The following is a 19,783-nucleotide window of genomic DNA, read 5'->3' on the forward strand; positions in this document are numbered from 1 at the left end:
GACAAAAAAGTTGTCTCTTATATCTACAGTAAAAAAAACACAGAAGTATTAGCCTAAAAGCAAAGTTCTAAAAGAGCCAAATAGTTGGAGATGATAAACATTTGCTGGTGATGGTGAACCTATCAATTTTTATGTAAAATATTCAATGAAGTGGTTCAAAGAATATATTCTTATAGGTAAAAACAGGAGAAAGGAAGATTTTATCCAATTCAATCTGGACTTTTTTTTTAGTTCTATGCCTATCAATTTATACATATTAGGATATGACAATCTCTGTGTGGAGCATGTGGTATAAGAACAATCTGGAGGGCATCAACTGAAGCAGTGTTTCTCAACCTTGACAACTTTAAGATATGTGAACTTCAACTCCTAGAATTCCCTGGGAGAAGAACCACACAACTTAAAGTAGCCAAGGTTGAAAAACACTGAGCTGGAGGATGGCTTTCTAAAGTTTCCTGGCATCCCTTTATAAGAAAAATAGCAGCAGAGCTGTGCACCTGTGGAAATTCTTGAAAAGCTCCCATTGTTTCTTGATTTCTAGCAGAAGAGCCTCCAATGACAATCAATGGCCTTAAAAAATTAAAAAAAAAAAAGTTTAGTTCCTTAGAAATGAAATCCAGATTCACCTGATTCTGGAATAAGCAATGTGTGAACTAAAAGGGTATACAGTCCTAAATGCTATTTGTTTTAATGTTTGATTAAAACTGATATTTCATTGCCTGGGTAGGAAGATGTAAACACTTGAACTGTCATCAGTTTCATTAAGTCTTTTGGGAACCTTTCATCAATTCAAACAGGAAAAAGAAATAGTAATAATAATTCAGGATTTAAATAACTGTCTCATAAGTTCTACGCTACTTGATTCAGGCTTGTTAAAGAAAAATAGGATATACATATTTTATAATAGGAACAAATTATATCCCAGATGACAGACAGGAAAAATAAAAATAAAAAATTCTGGAAGTATGCAAACCCCCCTCTGAAGTTTTTTGTTGCAGAAAAAACTACAGAGATATATTTATGAAATTATCCAGAGTTAAGCTCAACTTCAGGGTGCCTTTATCTTATATTAAATATCCTTATGCTTCTAATAGATAATCTGACAGTTACCAAAACGTAACTTAGTTTTTCAACAAGCACCAAGTGAAAACAGATAAAGTGCTTTCAACTTCTCAAGATCAAGTGAAGATTATATATAAAGTACAGTTAATATGGGCCAGCCACAAAAGTATAGAAATCTTTATGTAAAATCTGTATGGTAACCTTCCCAAACCTTCAAGTGTTTCAGATAAACATGTTATTTAACTATAACTCCCATCATCCCTAGACAACAGAGGCCATTAATTAGAGTGGGCAAGACAATGAATTAAAATACATTAAGGAATTATCCCTTAATTCTTGGGATAAAACAAGTTATATTTGTGTTCTTCCCTGCCCAGATGTGATCTGCTTAAAACTGAACAAAATGGGAGGAGTGGGGTGAGGTGGGGAGGATATGATTGTGGTTATCTGCTTTCATGATAAATGGCATACAAATGTGTAAGTCAGTACTTAGAAATCAGAAGAAAAAACACAGATTTATTACCAGCAATTCATGTTTGCATTTGCCATTCCAGCCAAAGCATTTACAAGACCAGGACCAGAAACTACAAGGCACACTCCAGGCCTAGAGACAAAAGGAAAAACTGCTAAGATATATACAATATGTGCAATAAAAATATAAATTAAAGCAAAAAATAACTTCAGGGGCATCACACACAGACATTTCTGAAGGATTAATCTGACAGGGGGGCAAACTGTTCATTTTTATTTAACTGAAGGATTTTAAACCTACTTTCTGCCCTCAGTGCAAAAGGGAAGGTCAAAGCATTTTAATATGGCACAATTAAACAGAGAAAAAAATATGAAAATGGGATAGAAGTGCAGATTATTACTTACATGTTCATCTACAATGCTCTTATACAAACCATAAAATCTCAAGTAGATTTAAATGTAAATGCAATCTATTTATGGATTGCTGGTTTGGAGGAGTACAAATGTTAAGGAAGTTCAGCAACCATTTTTTCATCCTTTTTTTTATTATTCACTTATCCTCAGTGATGGAAAGCTGACGTAGTAGTAGTGGGACTAATAAAAACACTGCTGTATAAATTACAAAAAGCTTGTATGTACTGAAATTTCTGAAGGACTATTATACCAAAATCTTAGAACCTGATCAGAATAATTTTTACACACATCTTACCGGGCTGTCAGATACCCAACAGCAGAAGCTGCATAAGAGGCCTATTGAAAATAAAACATTAAATTAATTAAAATCTGAATGGAATCACTGTGTTACACCAAAACAATAGATTTATGTACTGTTTTGAAAGGCTAGCAAAGCATGTGAAAGGGTGGCATAAATGAAGCACCCCTCCTTCAAAAGATTTGGTGCAACTGCTTCAAGAGTCTTTCCAAGTTATCTGTGTATTGTACAAAGGTAACAATTCAACCAGGACTGCCAGTGAAGTTAATTGGCTACGCACACAGAGATGACCTGAGCTAATTCTTAAAGTACCTGTACCAATCCTTTCAGAAGGCTGCAGCTGTCTCAGCACTTTAAAAAGGCACACTCTGTGCATGACAGCGTCCTTTACAAAAAAACCCTTCAGGTGTTTTGCATAATCTGTAAACCAAAAAGCTTGCCTGCTGATGAGGCCCAGCTGAAATGAATGAGCTGCTCTGTATATATAGAAGCTGTACATATTGAGAATGGATGCTAAATTCTGATTTCAGACCTCAATTGGCTCTTTTTCACAGTTTGTCATTTTCAATCATTACCCCTTCCCCTGTAGCTATTCATTTATCCCATTTTACAGGATGTACCTAATTGGACTATAATTGCAAGGTCTGCCCCTCTCCTCTTTGGGGCTATTTCAGACCTAGTGTCTTCCCATTTCTTTCTTTATTTTAAACTTGGGAGATGCCTAAATGGGGTGTGAGGGTAGGAACAGACAAACCAGTCTAGAGAAGTTAGAGTCAGACCATCTGTTTTATTGTGTAATGCAATGATTGGTAGACATTTTCCCTGCTGACTTGTGATGTGCTGAAAGGGGACAGCAGTAATGCCAGTGGAGAAAACCAATCCCCTTACCTATAATTAGTGGAACTTGCAAAAATCAGAACATCACTCTCTGGCAGTAACTTGGAATGGAAGAAGGACAGAGACTGACCGATGGGTACAACAAATTTTATGCTGACATTGTTTTATGCCTATTCAAGGATTGTGGATAGCACTTTAATTTGGTAGTAAGGAAAGATCCTTAATGAACAAAGATTAAAAAACAGTACAACTTTGGTTCCTTGTGGATATACTATTTATTTTTATCTCACGCTTTTAATTTCTTTGGATTATTATTTCTTACTCCTTTTCTGCACTTTGCATAATGCTACTAATGTCAAGGGGAAATAGCACACATGTTCTTTGCAATCAGCCTTATTCTAAAATCAGTTTAGAAGTATAGCAAAAAGTAACAAATTAACTCAATACGAGGTTCATATTGATAGTTTTATCTGAAGGTTAACTTATGGGATATTCTGCACAAAAACAATATACAGCCTAGACCCAAAACCTGGTTCAGAGGCTCAATGCTGAAATTGCTGTAATTAACTAGAGGTGCTAACCTAGGGAGAGAAAAAGTGCTAGTAAACTTCCTCTCTCAGACTCTGTCATTACACAACCAGATAACAAGGATCTGCTAAATTAAGTCTCTATTTACATCCTGATTACATTTATGGAAGCATTTCAAAGTTATTTACTACCTTTACCAATCATGCCAGATTTAATTAATAAGAATAAAATGATAAATAATATAAAATATTATAAAAATGATAAATAATATAAAAATAATTCCCTGCTACATTTATGCAAGTGATTCTGCTGTTCTACAGACAGAAAACTGTAGCTCTCCAAGTGTAGCTGAATTACTACTATGGGCAGCTCCAGCCAGAATGGTCTCTGGTGGGGGATGTTACAGCTTCTTCAAAAAGGATTTGACATCTTCTAACTACCTACCTACCTGTCTTTTCTAATCTAGTCCTGTCCAGCTGGGATGGCTAAAGAAAATGGAGTTAAACTCTCACATAACTGGATGGTACTAGGTTGGTGAAGCCTGGTCTACTTTAATCTAATAGGAAAAAAAGTCTTATCCTTCATGCTGAGAGTTGAGGATGGCTGGGCTAAAATGTAATTTGCTTCTAGGTTTCCATTTGCCTTAATAAACTATGTTTTTGCCTTTTTGGAGGCTTAGAATTACTTTGTATCAGGCTGCTACAGATGAAGGAAAGATGGAAGCTAATATAGCAGAGTTATGAGGCATAGCTGAATGTTTTTTTTTTTTTTTTTTTTACAGTATTTAAGATATATTGATTCAAGCAGCATACCTTTTAGGGAGAAGAACTTATTTTTCCCCCTAAACTCAGTGTAGACATAATATACAAAAAGCATATGAAATATCTGTACTTGAAAGGGCAAAAGCCAGAACAGTTACAAATCCTAAGACCGATGATTTCAGAAGACAGTATGGCACATCGTACAAGAGTTAAGTTACTGAAATTGCTAATCAGATTTAACATGATGGGTGTGAGTACCATTTTTTACACAACTTCTTTGACAGATCACAACTCAAAAACCAGAAGGTAATTTAGCGTGACATGCATTTCTCTTCTATTTCTGAAAAAAACATGGCAAGTAATATAGAAATAGTTAAAGATATCCAGAGTGGGTGCTTCTTTGGCAAGACTGTTTGTACTTAACAAACAGGATGCCATGACAACACACTTGTCAGACCAAGCGGCAAGCTAAAATGCTATATAAAACTTTGTAGGTACCAGGAATGGTTATTCTTACAATTATGCAAACCTTTTTGCTGATTTAAAAAAAAAAAGAGGTGTCCATTATTTTTATGTATACTTTTGTTATTGATAAATTTCAAATACATTATTACACAGCATTATACAGGAAATACAGTGGTACCTCGGTTCACAAACTTAATTCGTTCCACAATTCTGGTCGCGAGCCAAATTGGTCACGAACCAAATCAAATTTCCCCATAAGATTCAATGTAAATAAGGTTAATCCTTTCTGAACCATATGTATTTTTTTTTTAACCACAAAAATATGAAACAAAGTACAGTACAGTACAGTATGAAGAGAGAGAACACTAACCTTGCTTGAGGCGACTTCTGGAGTGGAGGACAGGAAGCCGGGTGGGGAGGCGGTTATTGTTTGGAGGGAGAGTCCCCCTCCATAAGGACATTGGGGAGATCTCCTTCAGGGGTTTCCTCTCTTCTTTGTCTCTTAGCTGCAGGCTGAGTTTTGGTGAAAAATCTGTCACTTGTTTTTTCCTGCGCTGCAAAACCCTCCGGAAATGAGAGACCACGTTATCGTTCATCAGATTCAACACTCTGTCCGTTACAGTTATGTTGGGGTGGTGCTTCTCAAAGAAATCCTGGCACTCATTCCATTTTTCCATAATGGATTTTATCACATCACTGCTAACCTCCTCCCTGTCTTCCTCTTCCTCTGTGGAATGCTCCTCAACAAGCGCCTTCTGCTGCTCACTCTGGAGTTCAGCAAGTTCTTCTGTGGTCAGCTCCTCCTTATGGTCCTCAACAAGCTCCTCTATGTCTGCACCAATGACGTCCAGACCCATACTCTTGCACATGGACACAATCTCCTCCACTTCCTCTGCATCAGACCCTTCAAAGTCACATTCAGTGACACATTCTGGCCACAGTTTCCTCCAGGCTGAGTTTAAGGTCTGGTACATGACATCTTCCCAGGCTTTGTCAATGAGGTTGATGCAGTGGAGGACATTGAAATGTTTCTTCCAGAATTCTTTCAGAGTCAAGGACGTCTCTTCAGTGACATTAAAACACCTGGTGAAGAGCGCCTTTGTGTACAGCTTCGTGAAGTTGCAGATCACTTGCTGTTCCATGGGCTGCAGAAGAGGTGTCATGTTGGGGGGGAGGAACTTGACCTTTATGAAGTCATACTCAGCGTCCATATCATCCACCAAGGCTGGAGGGTGTGCCGGGGCATTGTCCATCAGAAGAAGGCACCTTTCAGGCAGTTGGTTGTCAGAAAGATATTTTTTAACGGTGGGTGCGAACACCTCGTGCAGCCATTCCATGAACAATTGCCTTGTGACCCAAGCTTTCGCATTGGCCCTCCACACGACAGGCAGTCTGGCCTTGTTCACATTCTGTTCCTTGAATGCACGAGGGGTCTGGGAATGGTACACTAATAGTGGCTTTATCTTCAGCTCAGCGCTTGTGTTCACACACAGCAAAAGGGTCAATCTGTCCTTCGTGACCTTGTGCCCTGGCAGTGCCTTTTCCTCCTGTGTGATATAGGTTCTGTTTGGCATCTTCTTCCAGAAGAGCCCTGTTTCATCGCAGTTGAACAGTTGAGCGACATATCCTTCTGCCTTCATGAATTCCGCGAATTCTTTCTTGTAGGCTTCTGCAGCGGCCTTGTCAGAACTGGAAGCCTCACCATGTCTTGTCACACTGTGGATGCCACTTCTCTTGTGGAATTTATCAAACCACCCTCTACTGGGTTTAAATTCTTCACTTGTTGCACTTGTAGAGGGTTTTTTTTGCAGTAAATCACTGTGCAATTTCCTGGCTTTTTCACAGATCATAGCTTCACTAACGCTATCACCTGCCAGTTGTTTCTCATTCAACCACACTAACAAAAGTTTTTCCACCTCTTCCAGCACTTGTGTCCTCTGCTTGATTAACATTGTTACTCCTTTTGCCACATCACCTTTGATGGCACCTTTGATGGCATCTTTATTCTTCAAAATAGTCGAGATTGTCGACTTCACCATCTTGTACTCCGAGGCCAGATCAGTCACACAAATACCACGCTCATGCTTTTCTACAATTTCCTTCTTCAATTCAATGGTTATTTTCTTCAAAACCTTATTCTTACCATTCTTGCTCTGCACTTTCTTGTTACCTTCATTATTGCTCTGCACATTCTTGTCACCATTACTGTTCTGCATGTTCTTGTCACCTTCATTACTGCTCTGCACTTTCTTTTTACCACCATGCTTGCTTTGCACTTTCTTTGGAGCCATGCTGGATGTACTGTATGTGCTAAAAAGCACACCAAAAAGCTTCACAGCAAGTGTCTGTCTGCGACCACGATCTCTCCTAGAGGAACCACAACCACGTGTCAGAGCAGGGAAGATGGCCACGGGTCGTGTTCGTCACCTGATGTGGAGTTCATGAACGGAAGCAAAATTTTGCAAACGCTGCTGTTCGCAAACTGAATTATTCATGAACAGAAGCGTTCGTGAACTGAGGTATTACTGTAGATGGTAAATATTACCAAATGCCTGCCCATAAAGGCCTTCTCTTGCTCCTCTGCTCTTCTCATAGAATCAACCAATAATTTTAAGCCCTTGGTACCTAAACACTGGTTCTTCATTAAAGGTAATTTCTTTTGTTTAAAAAATAGACTATGAAACTTTAATTCTTGATAATAAATTTCAGTAGTATAAAATGTCACTGGAAATTTGGAAAATAAAATGAATCCATTGTTTGAATACCAAGAATAGTCAACATTAAGGATGCAAGTCTACTATTTCATGGTGCTCTTCTGCTGCAGAGTAGTTTCCATAAGTGCAGTTTTCAAATAAACAAAATACAAGAGCAAAATTATATATGGGTGAGCATTCTATATCATTTATTTTTACATAATGAGAGGATAATATATTAAGTCAAATTCTAATTATCTAGGCTTGACCAATAGTGAGTGTTGGACTCTGCTTTTTAAAAGTAGCATCTGAAGCAATCATGACATCTGTGCATGCTGGCCTTATGTAGTTGCACCCTGATGTCTGACACAAATACATATGTTGCAGTGTTTGCATAATAACATCATGCAAATGCCATAATTTCCCCTGACCTCTTGTCCTCCCACTTAAAACCTGAACTTTCCTGGGATCTCAGAAAAAGGGAACATACAAGTTGTGACACTGTAAATAATTCACATGAAAATTAAGCCTAAAACTTTCTTCATACCCAGCTACTGTGTAATGAAACAATCTTCCCCTTAAATATGTTTCTATGGGGATATCACTCAATATCAATTACACTTAATAAAGCAATTCAAAAAAACTGACAGTTCATTGGTCCTTTCCATAGCCATCACTGTGTCTATATAAAGCATATTTTACACTTTTAATTGAACACAGAGAGAAGTAATCTTCCTCTTGCATTTTTATATCATGTTTTGTGTTTCTTTCCTCGACAGCACTGATACTCTGAATCTAATCCCTACTGATTTCTGCACTTACTCTCCAGATCTGACTGATTTTTATTCTGCTTTATTTTTGGTTGACACAACGTGACATACTTACATAATGCTTCTATTTTCCTCACACTGTGAGGCGGTCTAGGCCAACTACCATTCCCCTAATTCCAGAGAATACTTTGGGGAATGGTGGTAAAGACCACTTTTTTGTTGTTAAGGACAAAGACATGTGTAGAAATTGCCAGCTTCCTGTTGCAAATCAGCAAAATAAAAAATCAAAGTGTTTGCATCTGTGCTGTCATTATCAGAAACAATTCTGAAAGAGGCAGCAAAAAGGGTGAGAAGAACACATATACTGTCAGGTTATGTAATAGCAAAATGAGATTTTAGCACAGAATAGTTATTGAGCAAGCAGAAACAGTAATTAATCCAGGAGATACTTACAGCTTGTTCGTTACGCATTCCTATATATTTAATTCCATTTGCTTGTGCAGCAATTGCTACTTCTGTCACAGGAACACCAACAATGCCAAACATATACTCAATGTTCTGAAACAAATATTTTATTTTTAATACATCTATTTGATTTAACTAATTATCTTTAATGTCTCTCTCCCTCCCCCCATTTGAGATTTCATACAATCATAACATTGGAAAGGGCTACTTTGGCCATTCAGTCCAAACCAATGCTCAGTTTAGGAATCCAAAACATCCCAGATAGATGGTGGTCTAGTAGGATTACCATATCTGGAGGACCAGGAGATGGCAACACAGAGATACAGAATGATTAAGCATCTCTCCTACCAAATAGTAAAGAACTCTCTTGTTACACAAAATAGTAACATTTGTTGACTAGTTATAAAGGGAATGGAATATTTGGCAATTATTTATGATGCAATAATAACTATAAAGAAACATTGATTTTCCACTAGTAAAAAACCAAAAGCCAACATTCCATTACCTTTTAAGTTTTTCCTGCAATTATTATAATTTGCACCTTCAAGTCAGTCTTGACTGTTGACAATGGCATGGAGAAGTCCATGCAATTCTTGACAGAATTTTCAGAAATGGCTTGCCATTGCCTTCTTCCTAGGGTTGAGAGTATTTAGCCCAAAGTCACCCAGTTGGCTTTGTGCCCAAGGCAAGATTAGAATTAATAGTCTCCCAGGTTTTAGCCCAGTGATTTTAATCAATACACCAAACTGGCTGTTCCCTGCAATCTAGCATTTACTGTACCTATATGGATTATCTCATTTGCCCAGCAATACTCAGTAGGTAACTGCCTCAAACACTGTTGCGAAATAGTAAGAAAAATTATCATTCTAGGCCGAAAGACTTGTAAGATCTAACTGGCATCTCTTGCCTGAAACAAATTCTATATTACCAGGGTATTATTATTGGCATTATATTAAGATTCTTGACTAAAAAGGTTAGTTAATCAGATCATACAGGATTTACCCCGTTAATCACAAAATGAGTCTGTAATTCAAAAGAACCCATTTCCCCCACAATGTTCTTTTCTTGTATCTGCTTTTCTAAGTACTATTTATTTTTGACTGATCAAAAATCTAAGCTTATGAATTCAATTTTGTTCAATATGTTAGGCTCAACATCTTAGAGTTAAGATAGAAATAAATAAATTGTAGCACAGGACAGGGTAAAGGACAACTGTGAAACAACAGTGGTTAGTTTACAATTTAAAATAAATAGAATCTCAGATTCTATGCAAATCATTTCACCTCTGCAGAATTATTAAATAGAAAAAAATCACCAGCACCTAGACTGCAAACTTATGAGAAGCCTTTTCTGAACACAGTGGAATTTGTTTCTAGGCAAATTCATAGGTTTTGTGAGAAATTTATTTGTAACATACACTGGATGAGTATTCCATAAACATTCATACTGGAAATAATAAGCATTTACAGCTTCCTAAAATAAGTACAGGTGAAAATCATGGAGTTTTCCTTATAAATTCCTATAATCACCTATTGTAGGACCCTTGCCTTAGCAGATGTGTCACAAAAGGGTCCTAGTTTATGTGGATGTTCTAAAGTGAACCTTGTGTATCTGTTTTGTATCGTTAAGTTTTGTGAATACTACCATGTCTTGATTCACACAACAAACATAATGTGCTCTCTTTGTGTTGATCCTGTAGGTTGCGTGAATCTACCCAACTGTGGCTTGTTCAATAAACCACGGTTAAACAAACGTGGTCATCGCATGCACCTTGTTAGAGGCAAACTCCTTCTTTCTAAATTAGACGTGCCGGGGCGGAGTGTAATAGGGTCTGAGCGATCTTCTGATCGCTGTGCCCGCCTTTCAGAATTTATTCCCCAACTCTACGCTTCGCGGCACTTCGAAATGGTCTTTCCCATTCCCCGTAGGCAGATAACCCATTTCCGGCTGTAACCAGGTTCGGGAGTCACCCAGCACCCTTACTTGCGTCTTCAGGGCCTCCGCGATGAGCTGAGCCCCGCTGACAACTTCATCTTCCTCCAGCCCTACCAGATTTTGTGAGGCCATCTTTGTCTTCCGGGCAATGGAGAAAAGGACGACAGCCACGCCACTGACTCTGAGGTACGTTTCCCTCGACTAATGGGCAAAGTCTGGCCTTGGCATTGAAACCCCACCGCACCGTTGAAGGAGTTGTAGGCGTGGTTTTACGGATCGTTGAGAAACGGCGCAGCCGTGGGAGGGTCAAGCAGCCCCCCCTTTGATGAGAGACCACGTGGCGAGAGGGCGTGCCAGAGACAACTTTTTGATTGGCCGGCTTGTGACAACCCGATTCCCTCAGTTGGCTGCAAGTCAGTTTGGCCTGATGGGGATCCAGGAATGCGGGAGGAGGAGGTCGCTTAGATTCAGGGACCAGTGGAAGAAGCCCGAAGCGGTGGTTGTACAATGCAAGGTGCTTGAAAAAATGGCAGTAAAGGAGGGGGCCATCCCAATGAAAATGGGTTTTCTGACTTTCTTAAGCACTATTGTGGTTGTATTAGCACAGCGGGCTTACCTCTGGCTTACTGAACCAAAGCTGTTAACTTATCTAATTTTATGACTTTGCACAACACTCCGAATAATAAATTGACCTAGTCCACTGGCTGCTAAAACGTGATTGCCAGTCAGTGTGGTATGTGAACACAACATATATTTGTAAGTTTTGTCCTGAAATGCTGATCTTGAAGAATATTTTAAACACATGAATGTAACACTTGGGGCTAAAATCTGGGTAGCAGGTATTGCATATTTTGCTTGTACCATATCTAAGAAAGAGCAGCATATATTCTCTCTCACACACATATTTCTTACACAGGAACAGATACATGATTTAATATTATTTCATTTTCAAGGGCCTCCAACTCCATAGCAACTCTGGGCAGCTTAGTTTTTTTTTTTTTTTTTTAAGACAAATTATATCAAGAAAAAAATACAAACTTCCTAACCCAAGGCCTGGAGAACCACCAGGTTTTTAGCAGTTTGCAGAAAGTCAAAAGGGTGGAAGTAGTATGGATCCTTTGCCCAGGGGTGGGGAATATTGTTCCACATGGTGAACTTGATAGTTTATTGGAAATTAGGTATCTCTCTCCTCCACTCCAGAGATTTATAATCCCCAGTAAGGAACTCTTGTGAGGTAGCTAGTAAAGCAAACCAACAAATGTAAAACAAATGAAAGGAAAATAATTGCCAACAGAGAAGTCCCATGGTCCTGTTACCAGTACTTAATTTGAACAATAAATGTAGCTGATTTTCATAACATTTTGTACCTGAAGATGAGAAGGCTAGATTACCCCTTTTGTCAACCACCATAAATTGGTTGTATTCAGAAAGATGGTTTTTCACAAAACTGAAAGCTGTCATTTGTATAATGCTACAGGTTTGAATTAGGTTTAAACCAATATACTTAATTTTTACTGAAGTTTTCCAGAATTTGCATTAGAAACTGATCCAGTTGCATATATTGTAGTTCAGCAATTAAACCATACACTTTCTTGCACATAGCCTTCTAGACCTACTTACAACATATGGTACTTGTTACTTTTCAGTTAGGTTTGGCCTCTTGATTTTCCTATGATGTTTTTTCACCCTGCAGGGAGCAATTACCATTTTAGCTGCTGTTTAGCCTCTATCTTTGTCACTAGTTTTTGTATTAACTTCATTGACATGAAAGATTGCAACACCAGTAGCTTCCAGAAACTGAGCATCTGAAGTTTTCCAGCTCTCATACAGCATGTGAAAAACAATTTCACATGAGCTATTAATATCATTCACCAGTAATAAAAATGAGAGTTTTCGTACTGTTGTGTTAGCTGTGATAGTTGGGGCATTTTTTTTACCTATATCAAAAAGTATGCCAGGGTGCAAAGTCTGTGCTGAACTACGGCTGCCAACATCTCACCCATGGGCTATGTTGGCTGGGATTGCTATGAGATATCCTTGACAGTATCAGAAAGGTCACTGATTCCCCATGTTTGATATATGGAAACAAAACTTTTGAATGCAATAGTACATGAACCAAACTTTTAACGTATCAGTGTTATATTGTAATGTGAGTTTGCATAGAGTTCCAGAAAAAGACATGCATTCTGTTCATATTCCTTCAACTAAGAACTTACATTTATTTAAGGGCTGGGATTCTGGGAGATACTTATATAAGAGCAAAGGTCACCCTATCCTATGTAAGATCCCCATCCAATAATTTCTCCAGATCATTCCTTTGTTTTGCATCTCTGACACCAAAATCCCATCCATGGATGAATACAATATAGTCCAGTATTAGCAAAGCAGAGGAACTTATAACTTACAAGGTCAGTGGGGTCAGATTTTCATTTAATCAAACAAGAATTTTGAAAACAAATTTCTTCTGAAACTTAACTAAGAAGTATTGCTAAATCTATAATAATTAAAACAACTTTTATAAATTCCATTAGAAATCACAATCTTTACAAAGAAATTAATAGACTGCAGGTGTCTCTTCAATTATAGTGTAAGAAATGCTGCTAAATACATTCATCCTCCATTTTGTGGCCTGTCAGATAAAGCCAATATCAGCAGACTTTGGGCCAGAATTTTTTTTACAGAATGTCACCTTTATTTTCTTCCAAAATTATGGCATTTAGATCTATTAACTGAATGCAGGATAATAATCAGGTATCTGAATTAGCAAAGTTATATTGCTAGAATGCATTTTATGTTAAAAACAGATTAGGTACATTTTATTTTTGAAATTAACCTGACTTTTTTGTGTAGTAACAAGAGTAACATGATAATATTTTAAAAATTATGCTTCAAAATATAGTTTTTTTTCTCTTCTTTTTTTTTTGCTCCTACGATTATTTTTACTTTGGCATTGCTGCATATTAGAGTTGAAAGTGTAAATGCCCATACAGCTGTATATTTTTTTTTAATATTTATATCACATTCTTGAATGGAAGACCTCTAGGAAATCATGGGACTGGGAAGCTAAAATAAATTTAAAAAATTAAAAAATCTCAGAAGTGGGAAAAGCAGTTCCGTATACTGTAGTTACTAAGAAAACAATGCAGATGTGTCCATAAAGTCAACAGGAGTCAAGCTCAACTTGAGAGACTTTACCTTACCTTTATCAATAAATTAGTTCAACAAAACTGTGAAGTGATATAATAAACACAGTAATCAAATAAGGGCAGAATAGAGTGGGTTTAATTACACATTTACAGTATTTATATATTTTTTATTTTATTAAATTTATATAGCTGCCCATCTCACTGCCGTGACTCTGAGTGGCTTACAAAGTTAAAAATCCAGAAAACAAAATCAATTAAAAAAAACATAATCAGCAGGAGAACATCATTAATTTTCCTGAAAGTACAACCACTAAGCAGGATCTCCACCAATGTCACCGGATCACCAGACCAGATGGCAAAGCCATGTCTTCAGGCTGTTCTGGAACAAGGTTGGGGCCAGTCTCACCTCAGGGGGGAATGATGTTCTGAAGGACAGGCACTGTGGCAGAAAAGGCTCTCAGGTCCTGTCATATGATATTCCTTTGTGACACAATGTCTCAGTGTGAAAATGCAACTGGATAGACACCACAAGTGCCATCTTATCAAGTAGCTCCATAAAGCAAGCATATTAATTTATTTATTTGCATTTGGGAGACTCATCTAGGATGCTACAAAAGACATTCTACACTTTTTGTCTCTATGGCATCCATGCCAAAATCCATTTTTAATTTCCTAATTCTTTGTCTTTTCCAAAGCAAATGCAGATACACCTCTCACAAGCTGAAACCTTACAAAAGTCTTTGATGCTGGAGGTCTTCGTGACAATCATTACATAACGCGGGTGTCTCTTGGTAATGATGTACTGCCATGTTTTCTGTTCACCGTGTGCTGCTAAAAGGTTTTGCCCAAATGATTTCCTAAGTAACAGCTGAGACACGGAAGACACAGACAACTGGAACAAGGATAAGGTCCATGAAATAGTATCTACTCCTTATGCGCCTTCCTTAGCCTTGCAACAAGCAATTAAAAGTACATTCTTTCCCTGGGCAGTATAGCATCATATATGCGCTCTGCTGTATGGTCATATATTACATAAACTAACTGCACCCGCAATTTAATAGGCTTTGCACATAGGAGCATTTATTTGTTTTAAAACTGTACAAACTCTTCTGTGCATTCCCTAAAACAGCAGGTTAATTGTTCTCTTAAGAGCAAGTAAATCAATTACCAGAAGAGGACATTCCTACAAGAAGCCATCTGTTTCCAGAACACTGTAGCTGGAGTTTGCCTAAAAATAGCTTATGCTGGTGATCATATTCGTTACAGTAGCATTTCCCAATCTAATGCCTTCCAGATGTGTGGGGTGTACAACTGTCAGGTTTCTCAGCTCATGTTGTCTGGAAATTCTGGGAACTGCAATCCAAACCCTTCTGGAGGGCATTAGGTCGAAAATCTGATTCTGAATATTAGCTGCTGGAATATGATGTATTTTTGTCCAAAATAATCATTCTGTTTTATTGTCTCCTTGTTATATTATTGTATAACGTGGGTATGTATTAAGAAACTTGTTTCCAATCTTGAATTTATCTCTTCGTTAAGAAATGGGCAGATAACTTTCCATGCTATACTCTTTTGAAATTTCATTTGGTATCATTGTTTTTGTACATTGTTGGTTGCAACTTTAGATTCTCTTTGGAATTGGGGTTATAACAAATTATGATTTGTTTAATTTTTAAAAAATAGATCAAGGTTAATGACTAGCTACTTCTCTCCAATAACTAGCATTTAATTTGAGATTGACCTGAAATTCCCAGATTTCTGGGAGCTGAGAAAGACTAGAGAATCTAGGATGTTATTGGTCATGGTCATATTCATCTGCTTTCATTTTAGGTTCATGGCAAGCATCATATTTTTTGTTCTTGGTCACCAAGTTCTTTCCATAGATATTCACAAAGGAAGGCATTATGTTGCTGCTGTGTATGAGCATCACATCATCTTGAATCCCAGTCCAGCGGCTATCATTGATCGACACACTGCATTACAATTGATGAAGAGAAATCTAGATATTTATGAAGAGCAAGTTATTAATGCAGCGAAACAGGTAGAACATTAGTCTTTGCCATTTTTAAGATAACATTTGACTACCTTTGGAAACTTAAAGAATTAAAGAAAAAATAACCACCTTATTGCAACACACTAAATTGGCAGAGACATAAATTACAGTGAATGGACTAGCTTCTGTTGTATAATCATAATAAACCAGTAGTCATTAAGGAAACATAGGCTTCAGGTATTTGGGCTGCAAAACTACCATGTTGGCTTCTTTTATGACCTCCTAGAATCTTAGATCACCTTTAATTTTTTTTAGATTAACTAAAATGTGACACTACACAAGATCCACTAAACGTTTCTGTAAGAGTTTGTTGCTTACGCATATCCTGCAAAGTGCCTGAAGAAGGAATGGTTGTGTTCTGTGTCTGCATAACAGAGTGGTTCATTTCCAAAACATATTTTCTTCCAAACCAGTTGAATCCTTTGTCAGTTAATAATAATTCTGGAGTAAATTCTCAAATCCTGTGAAATACTTAATTAGTTTAATTTGCCAAGCAAAAATTAAAGAGTATTTCAGTCATAATTTCCATGTAGTTTCCATTGAAACACAAATATGATCTATTAATTTGTCCATGCTCCATCAATTATGAAATTATTTTTTAAATGAAAGAAATTATGTGCATTAAACCATAACTATTTAACAGAGAACACATTTTGTACCACCATTGTCCTTTGGCTGATAAATATTTTTATTTACTATTAGGGGGCACAAATAATTATCTTTCCTGAAGATGGAATTCAGGGTTTCAACTTCACAAGGGCATCCATTTATCCTTACTTGGATTTCATTCCAAACCTGGACTGTCTGATATGGAATCCATGCAAAGAATTTTACTTATTCAATGACACTGAGGTATTATTTTATTTCCTATATTTTCCTAATGAACTCTTCCAACTAAAAATCACTTAAAAGTTACAATTGTGGTAAATAATTCAGTAGCCAGTTGACACAATTCTGTAGTTCAGCGCCTTTCTTCTTTTTACAACAACATAGCATTCCAATTTAATATTTAAAAAGTATTTTGCTTTTACAGGTTCTCCATCGACTCAGCTGTATGGCACTGAAGAATCAAATGTTTTTAGTTGTAAATTTAGGAACTAAAGAGCCCTGCACACAAAGTGATCCCCACTGCCCACCAGATGGAAGATACCAGTTTAATACCAATGTAGTATTTAGTGACAATGGCACACTCATAGCCAGATACCGAAAACAAAACCTATATTTTGAATATTCCTTTAATACTCCACCAGAAATAGATTACACAATTTTTGATACACCTTTTGCAGGCAAATTTGGCATCTTTACTTGCTTTGATATCCTATTTTATGAGCCAACTGTGACCCTTATAAAGCAATACAACATAACCCAGGTTGCATATCCCACTGCATGGATGAACCAACTCCCACTTCTGTCTGCTGTAGAATTTCAACGAGCTTTTGCAACTGCTTTTAAAATAAATCTTTTGGCAGCAAATATCCATCATCCTGACTTGGGTATGACAGGCAGTGGTATATATACACCATCAAAATCTTTTATTTATTATGATATGGAAAGCATTGATGGTAAGCTTATAGTCGTAGAAATCCCAGTTATGACATCAGATCATGAAGCTAATATAGAAAACAATGCAATGTCCTACAATAGTCAAAAGAGTTTTTCAGACTTTTTTATGGAGAAACAGATTTGCCATAAGGATCAAGAAACTGACTGTGAAATAGCAGAAAAACCATCCCAAGAACTTCCACCTGTATTTTATGAAATAATGATGTATGATAATTTCACCTTAATGCCCATACTAAATGCAGAAGGAAATATTGAAGTTTGTTCCAATACACTTTGTTGTAATTTAATCTACAAACGATTAGAAAAAACAAATGAACTGTATGTTTTAGGAGTTTTTGATGATTTACATACAGTGCATGGAACATACTACATTCAAGCCTGTGTGTTAGTGAAATGTGGTGGACTTAACTATACTACCTGTGGGCAAGAAATCACAGAGGCGGCTGGGTTGATAGATTTTCAGCTCCAAGGGAATTTCAGTACTACTTTTATCTTTCCTCTTTTGTTAAGATCTGGTGTCACTCTAGACTTTGCTGACCATTTGGGCTGGGAAAAGAATTCCTATGTCATGTACAAAATGGGAGGATCTTCTGGTTTAATAACAGCTGGCCTATATGGACGTTGGTATGAGAGGGACAAAAATTAGCATTTGATACCAAACAAATAATGTCTCAAGATTATTAATGCAAGAACCTAATAAATGGGGACTGATATTCTGTGATGTGATTATTCAGAGCCTTTGGACTTCTACTGTACACACATACACATGCGTGTGCGTGCACACACACACAAACTTGGAATATAGCTTAAAGTTTATTTCATTAAGGTGTCTGTCTTTTAGAATTATTCACAAGTATGTCCTCAGTTTAGCAGAATGTGCCATCTCTCACATCATACATTTGGAAGCAAATATATCTTTGGTACAAATCCAGGAAACTCCAAACTGCCCATTTTTGTAGCCTTCAAGCTTAGGAAAGGGAGGGAATCAACTACTGTATTGCAATTAGGAATGCTGTGCCTTTGGGATAATCACCAATCTTCTTCAAGTGCTTCTCCCTCATTGTCAATGCTTGTCTTCACACTTTCCAATGTTTGTTGTTTACCCCTTGCCCTGAAAGGGACAGGGATGCCGCTGCAACAGAAAGAATCAACATAAACTCCTATGTTTGATAAGAAATGAAGGGAGGAGTATCCAACTTCACAATCTTCACTGCTCAATTTACACATAAATTGAAACAATTAAATGCCATCAAGTCGGTTTTGACTCTTGAGCAATCACACAGATGTTCTCCAGGACGATCTATCCCCAACCTGGTCCTTCAGGTCTTCCAACAGTGCCCCTTACTGTCGTAATTGAGTCCATCCACTATGCCATTGGTCTTCTTGTTCTCTTTCCTTCCATATTTCCCAGCATTAAAACTTTCTCCAGAGAGCTAGGTCTTCACATAATATGTCCAAAGTCTGATAATTTGAGCCTGGTAATTTGTGCAAGTGAAATTTGTTCAATGATCCCTTGCTTGCTTTCTTAGCTACCCACAGTATTAGGAATCTTCTCCAACTCCAAAATTCGAAAGTATCAACATTCTTTCTGTCCTGTTGCTTCAAAGTCCAACTTTCACTTCCATAGTGTTGTAGGGAATATCACTGTAGAGAGAATAGGGACTAGCCTTGAAGGCAGGAGGAAGAGCTGCTACCAAGGCAATGATCAGACAAGTAGAGCTTGAGTCCCTTCCAAAAAACTAATTTGAGAAAATGTCTGACAAGCCCCTCCCTAATTTACATGAAGATAAATTGGGGGGGAGAGGCACATTCAGACTTGCAAGATTCTGTTACTATAGTTGTTCCAGTTAAAGTAATTTTAGACCTATATGACATTGGTTTCTTGGTCAGGTCTACCTTATAGGACTGACAACCACTGCCTGCACTATATTGATCTTTGTAGTTATAGACACATCTCAGCATCTGAATATATTTTTAAGCCTTTCATTGTTACTCTACCACGTGCTAATCTGCAGTGTATTTCTTGATTGTGGTTTCTTTATTGTTGATAGTTGATCTTAAAAGGCAGAAGCTATCCACCACTCAGTATTTTCATTGTCAATTCTAAGGCTTGGTTGCTGTACTTTGGTCTTATTTATATCTAATCTTAGTCCCATTTTTTTTTTTTTTGCTGTGTTCCTTGACTTTCATTACTAAGGCTACACATACTGTAATTTCATTTTCAGCTATGAGAGTAGTGTCATTAGCATAATGTAGGTTATTAATATTTCTTTCTCCAATTTTGAAACCATGCTCATCTTCCAATCCAACTTCCCTCAATAT

At 37.2% G+C, this 19,783-nt stretch overlaps 3 protein-coding genes across 7 annotated transcripts in view; 2 read left to right on the forward strand and 1 right to left on the reverse strand.

Annotated features, from left to right (window-relative positions):
* HACL1 (2-hydroxyacyl-CoA lyase 1) overlaps nucleotides 1-10,879 on the reverse strand; it is a 28,740-nt gene extending 17,861 nt beyond the window's left edge. Inside the window, exons 1-6 of one of the 3 annotated variants that reach the window (XR_015797880.1) lie at nucleotides 10,748-10,783; nucleotides 8,753-8,857; nucleotides 5,207-7,203; nucleotides 2,243-2,283; nucleotides 1,586-1,666; nucleotides 498-570 (exon numbers count right to left, since the gene is read on the reverse strand). Coding sequence is in view for 1 of the 3 variants with exons in the window: in XM_007429261.4 (XP_007429323.2) it covers nucleotides 498-570; nucleotides 1,586-1,666; nucleotides 2,243-2,283; nucleotides 8,753-8,857; nucleotides 10,748-10,831 (384 nt within the window). In the remaining 2 variants the exon portion in view is untranslated. Of the gene's footprint in view, nucleotides 1-497; nucleotides 571-1,585; nucleotides 1,667-2,242; nucleotides 2,284-5,206; nucleotides 7,655-8,752; nucleotides 8,858-10,747 lie in introns of those variants that run through there. The other 2 variants (XR_015797879.1, XM_007429261.4) reach the window with 2 other exon arrangements.
* PLEKHA8 (pleckstrin homology domain containing A8) overlaps nucleotides 1-19,783 on the forward strand; it is a 158,263-nt gene that overhangs the window by 113,058 nt on the left and 25,422 nt on the right. The window lies entirely within an intron of this gene.
* Nucleotides 10,747-18,174, forward strand: BTD (biotinidase). 2 transcript variants are annotated; one of them, XM_007429260.4, is made up of 4 exons: nucleotides 10,747-10,885; nucleotides 15,717-15,886; nucleotides 16,601-16,750; nucleotides 16,932-18,174. In XM_007429260.4, the coding sequence occupies exons 2-4, from the start codon at nucleotides 15,833-15,835 to the stop codon at nucleotides 18,105-18,107; spliced, it is 1,380 nt and encodes a 459-aa protein (XP_007429322.2). In that variant the 5' UTR covers nucleotides 10,747-10,885; nucleotides 15,717-15,832; the 3' UTR covers nucleotides 18,108-18,174. The 2 variants fall into 2 exon arrangements, with proteins under 2 accessions (XP_007429322.2, XP_007429319.2); XM_007429257.4 differs by having other exon boundaries at nucleotides 10,750-10,885; nucleotides 15,676-15,886.

Source organism: Python bivittatus, unplaced genomic scaffold (genome assembly GCF_059951505.1).
Source record: "Python bivittatus isolate LINGU-HERP-01145 unplaced genomic scaffold, Pbiv_v1 ctg000610_np1212, whole genome shotgun sequence".
Taxonomy (NCBI): Eukaryota; Metazoa; Chordata; class Lepidosauria; order Squamata; family Pythonidae; genus Python; species Python bivittatus.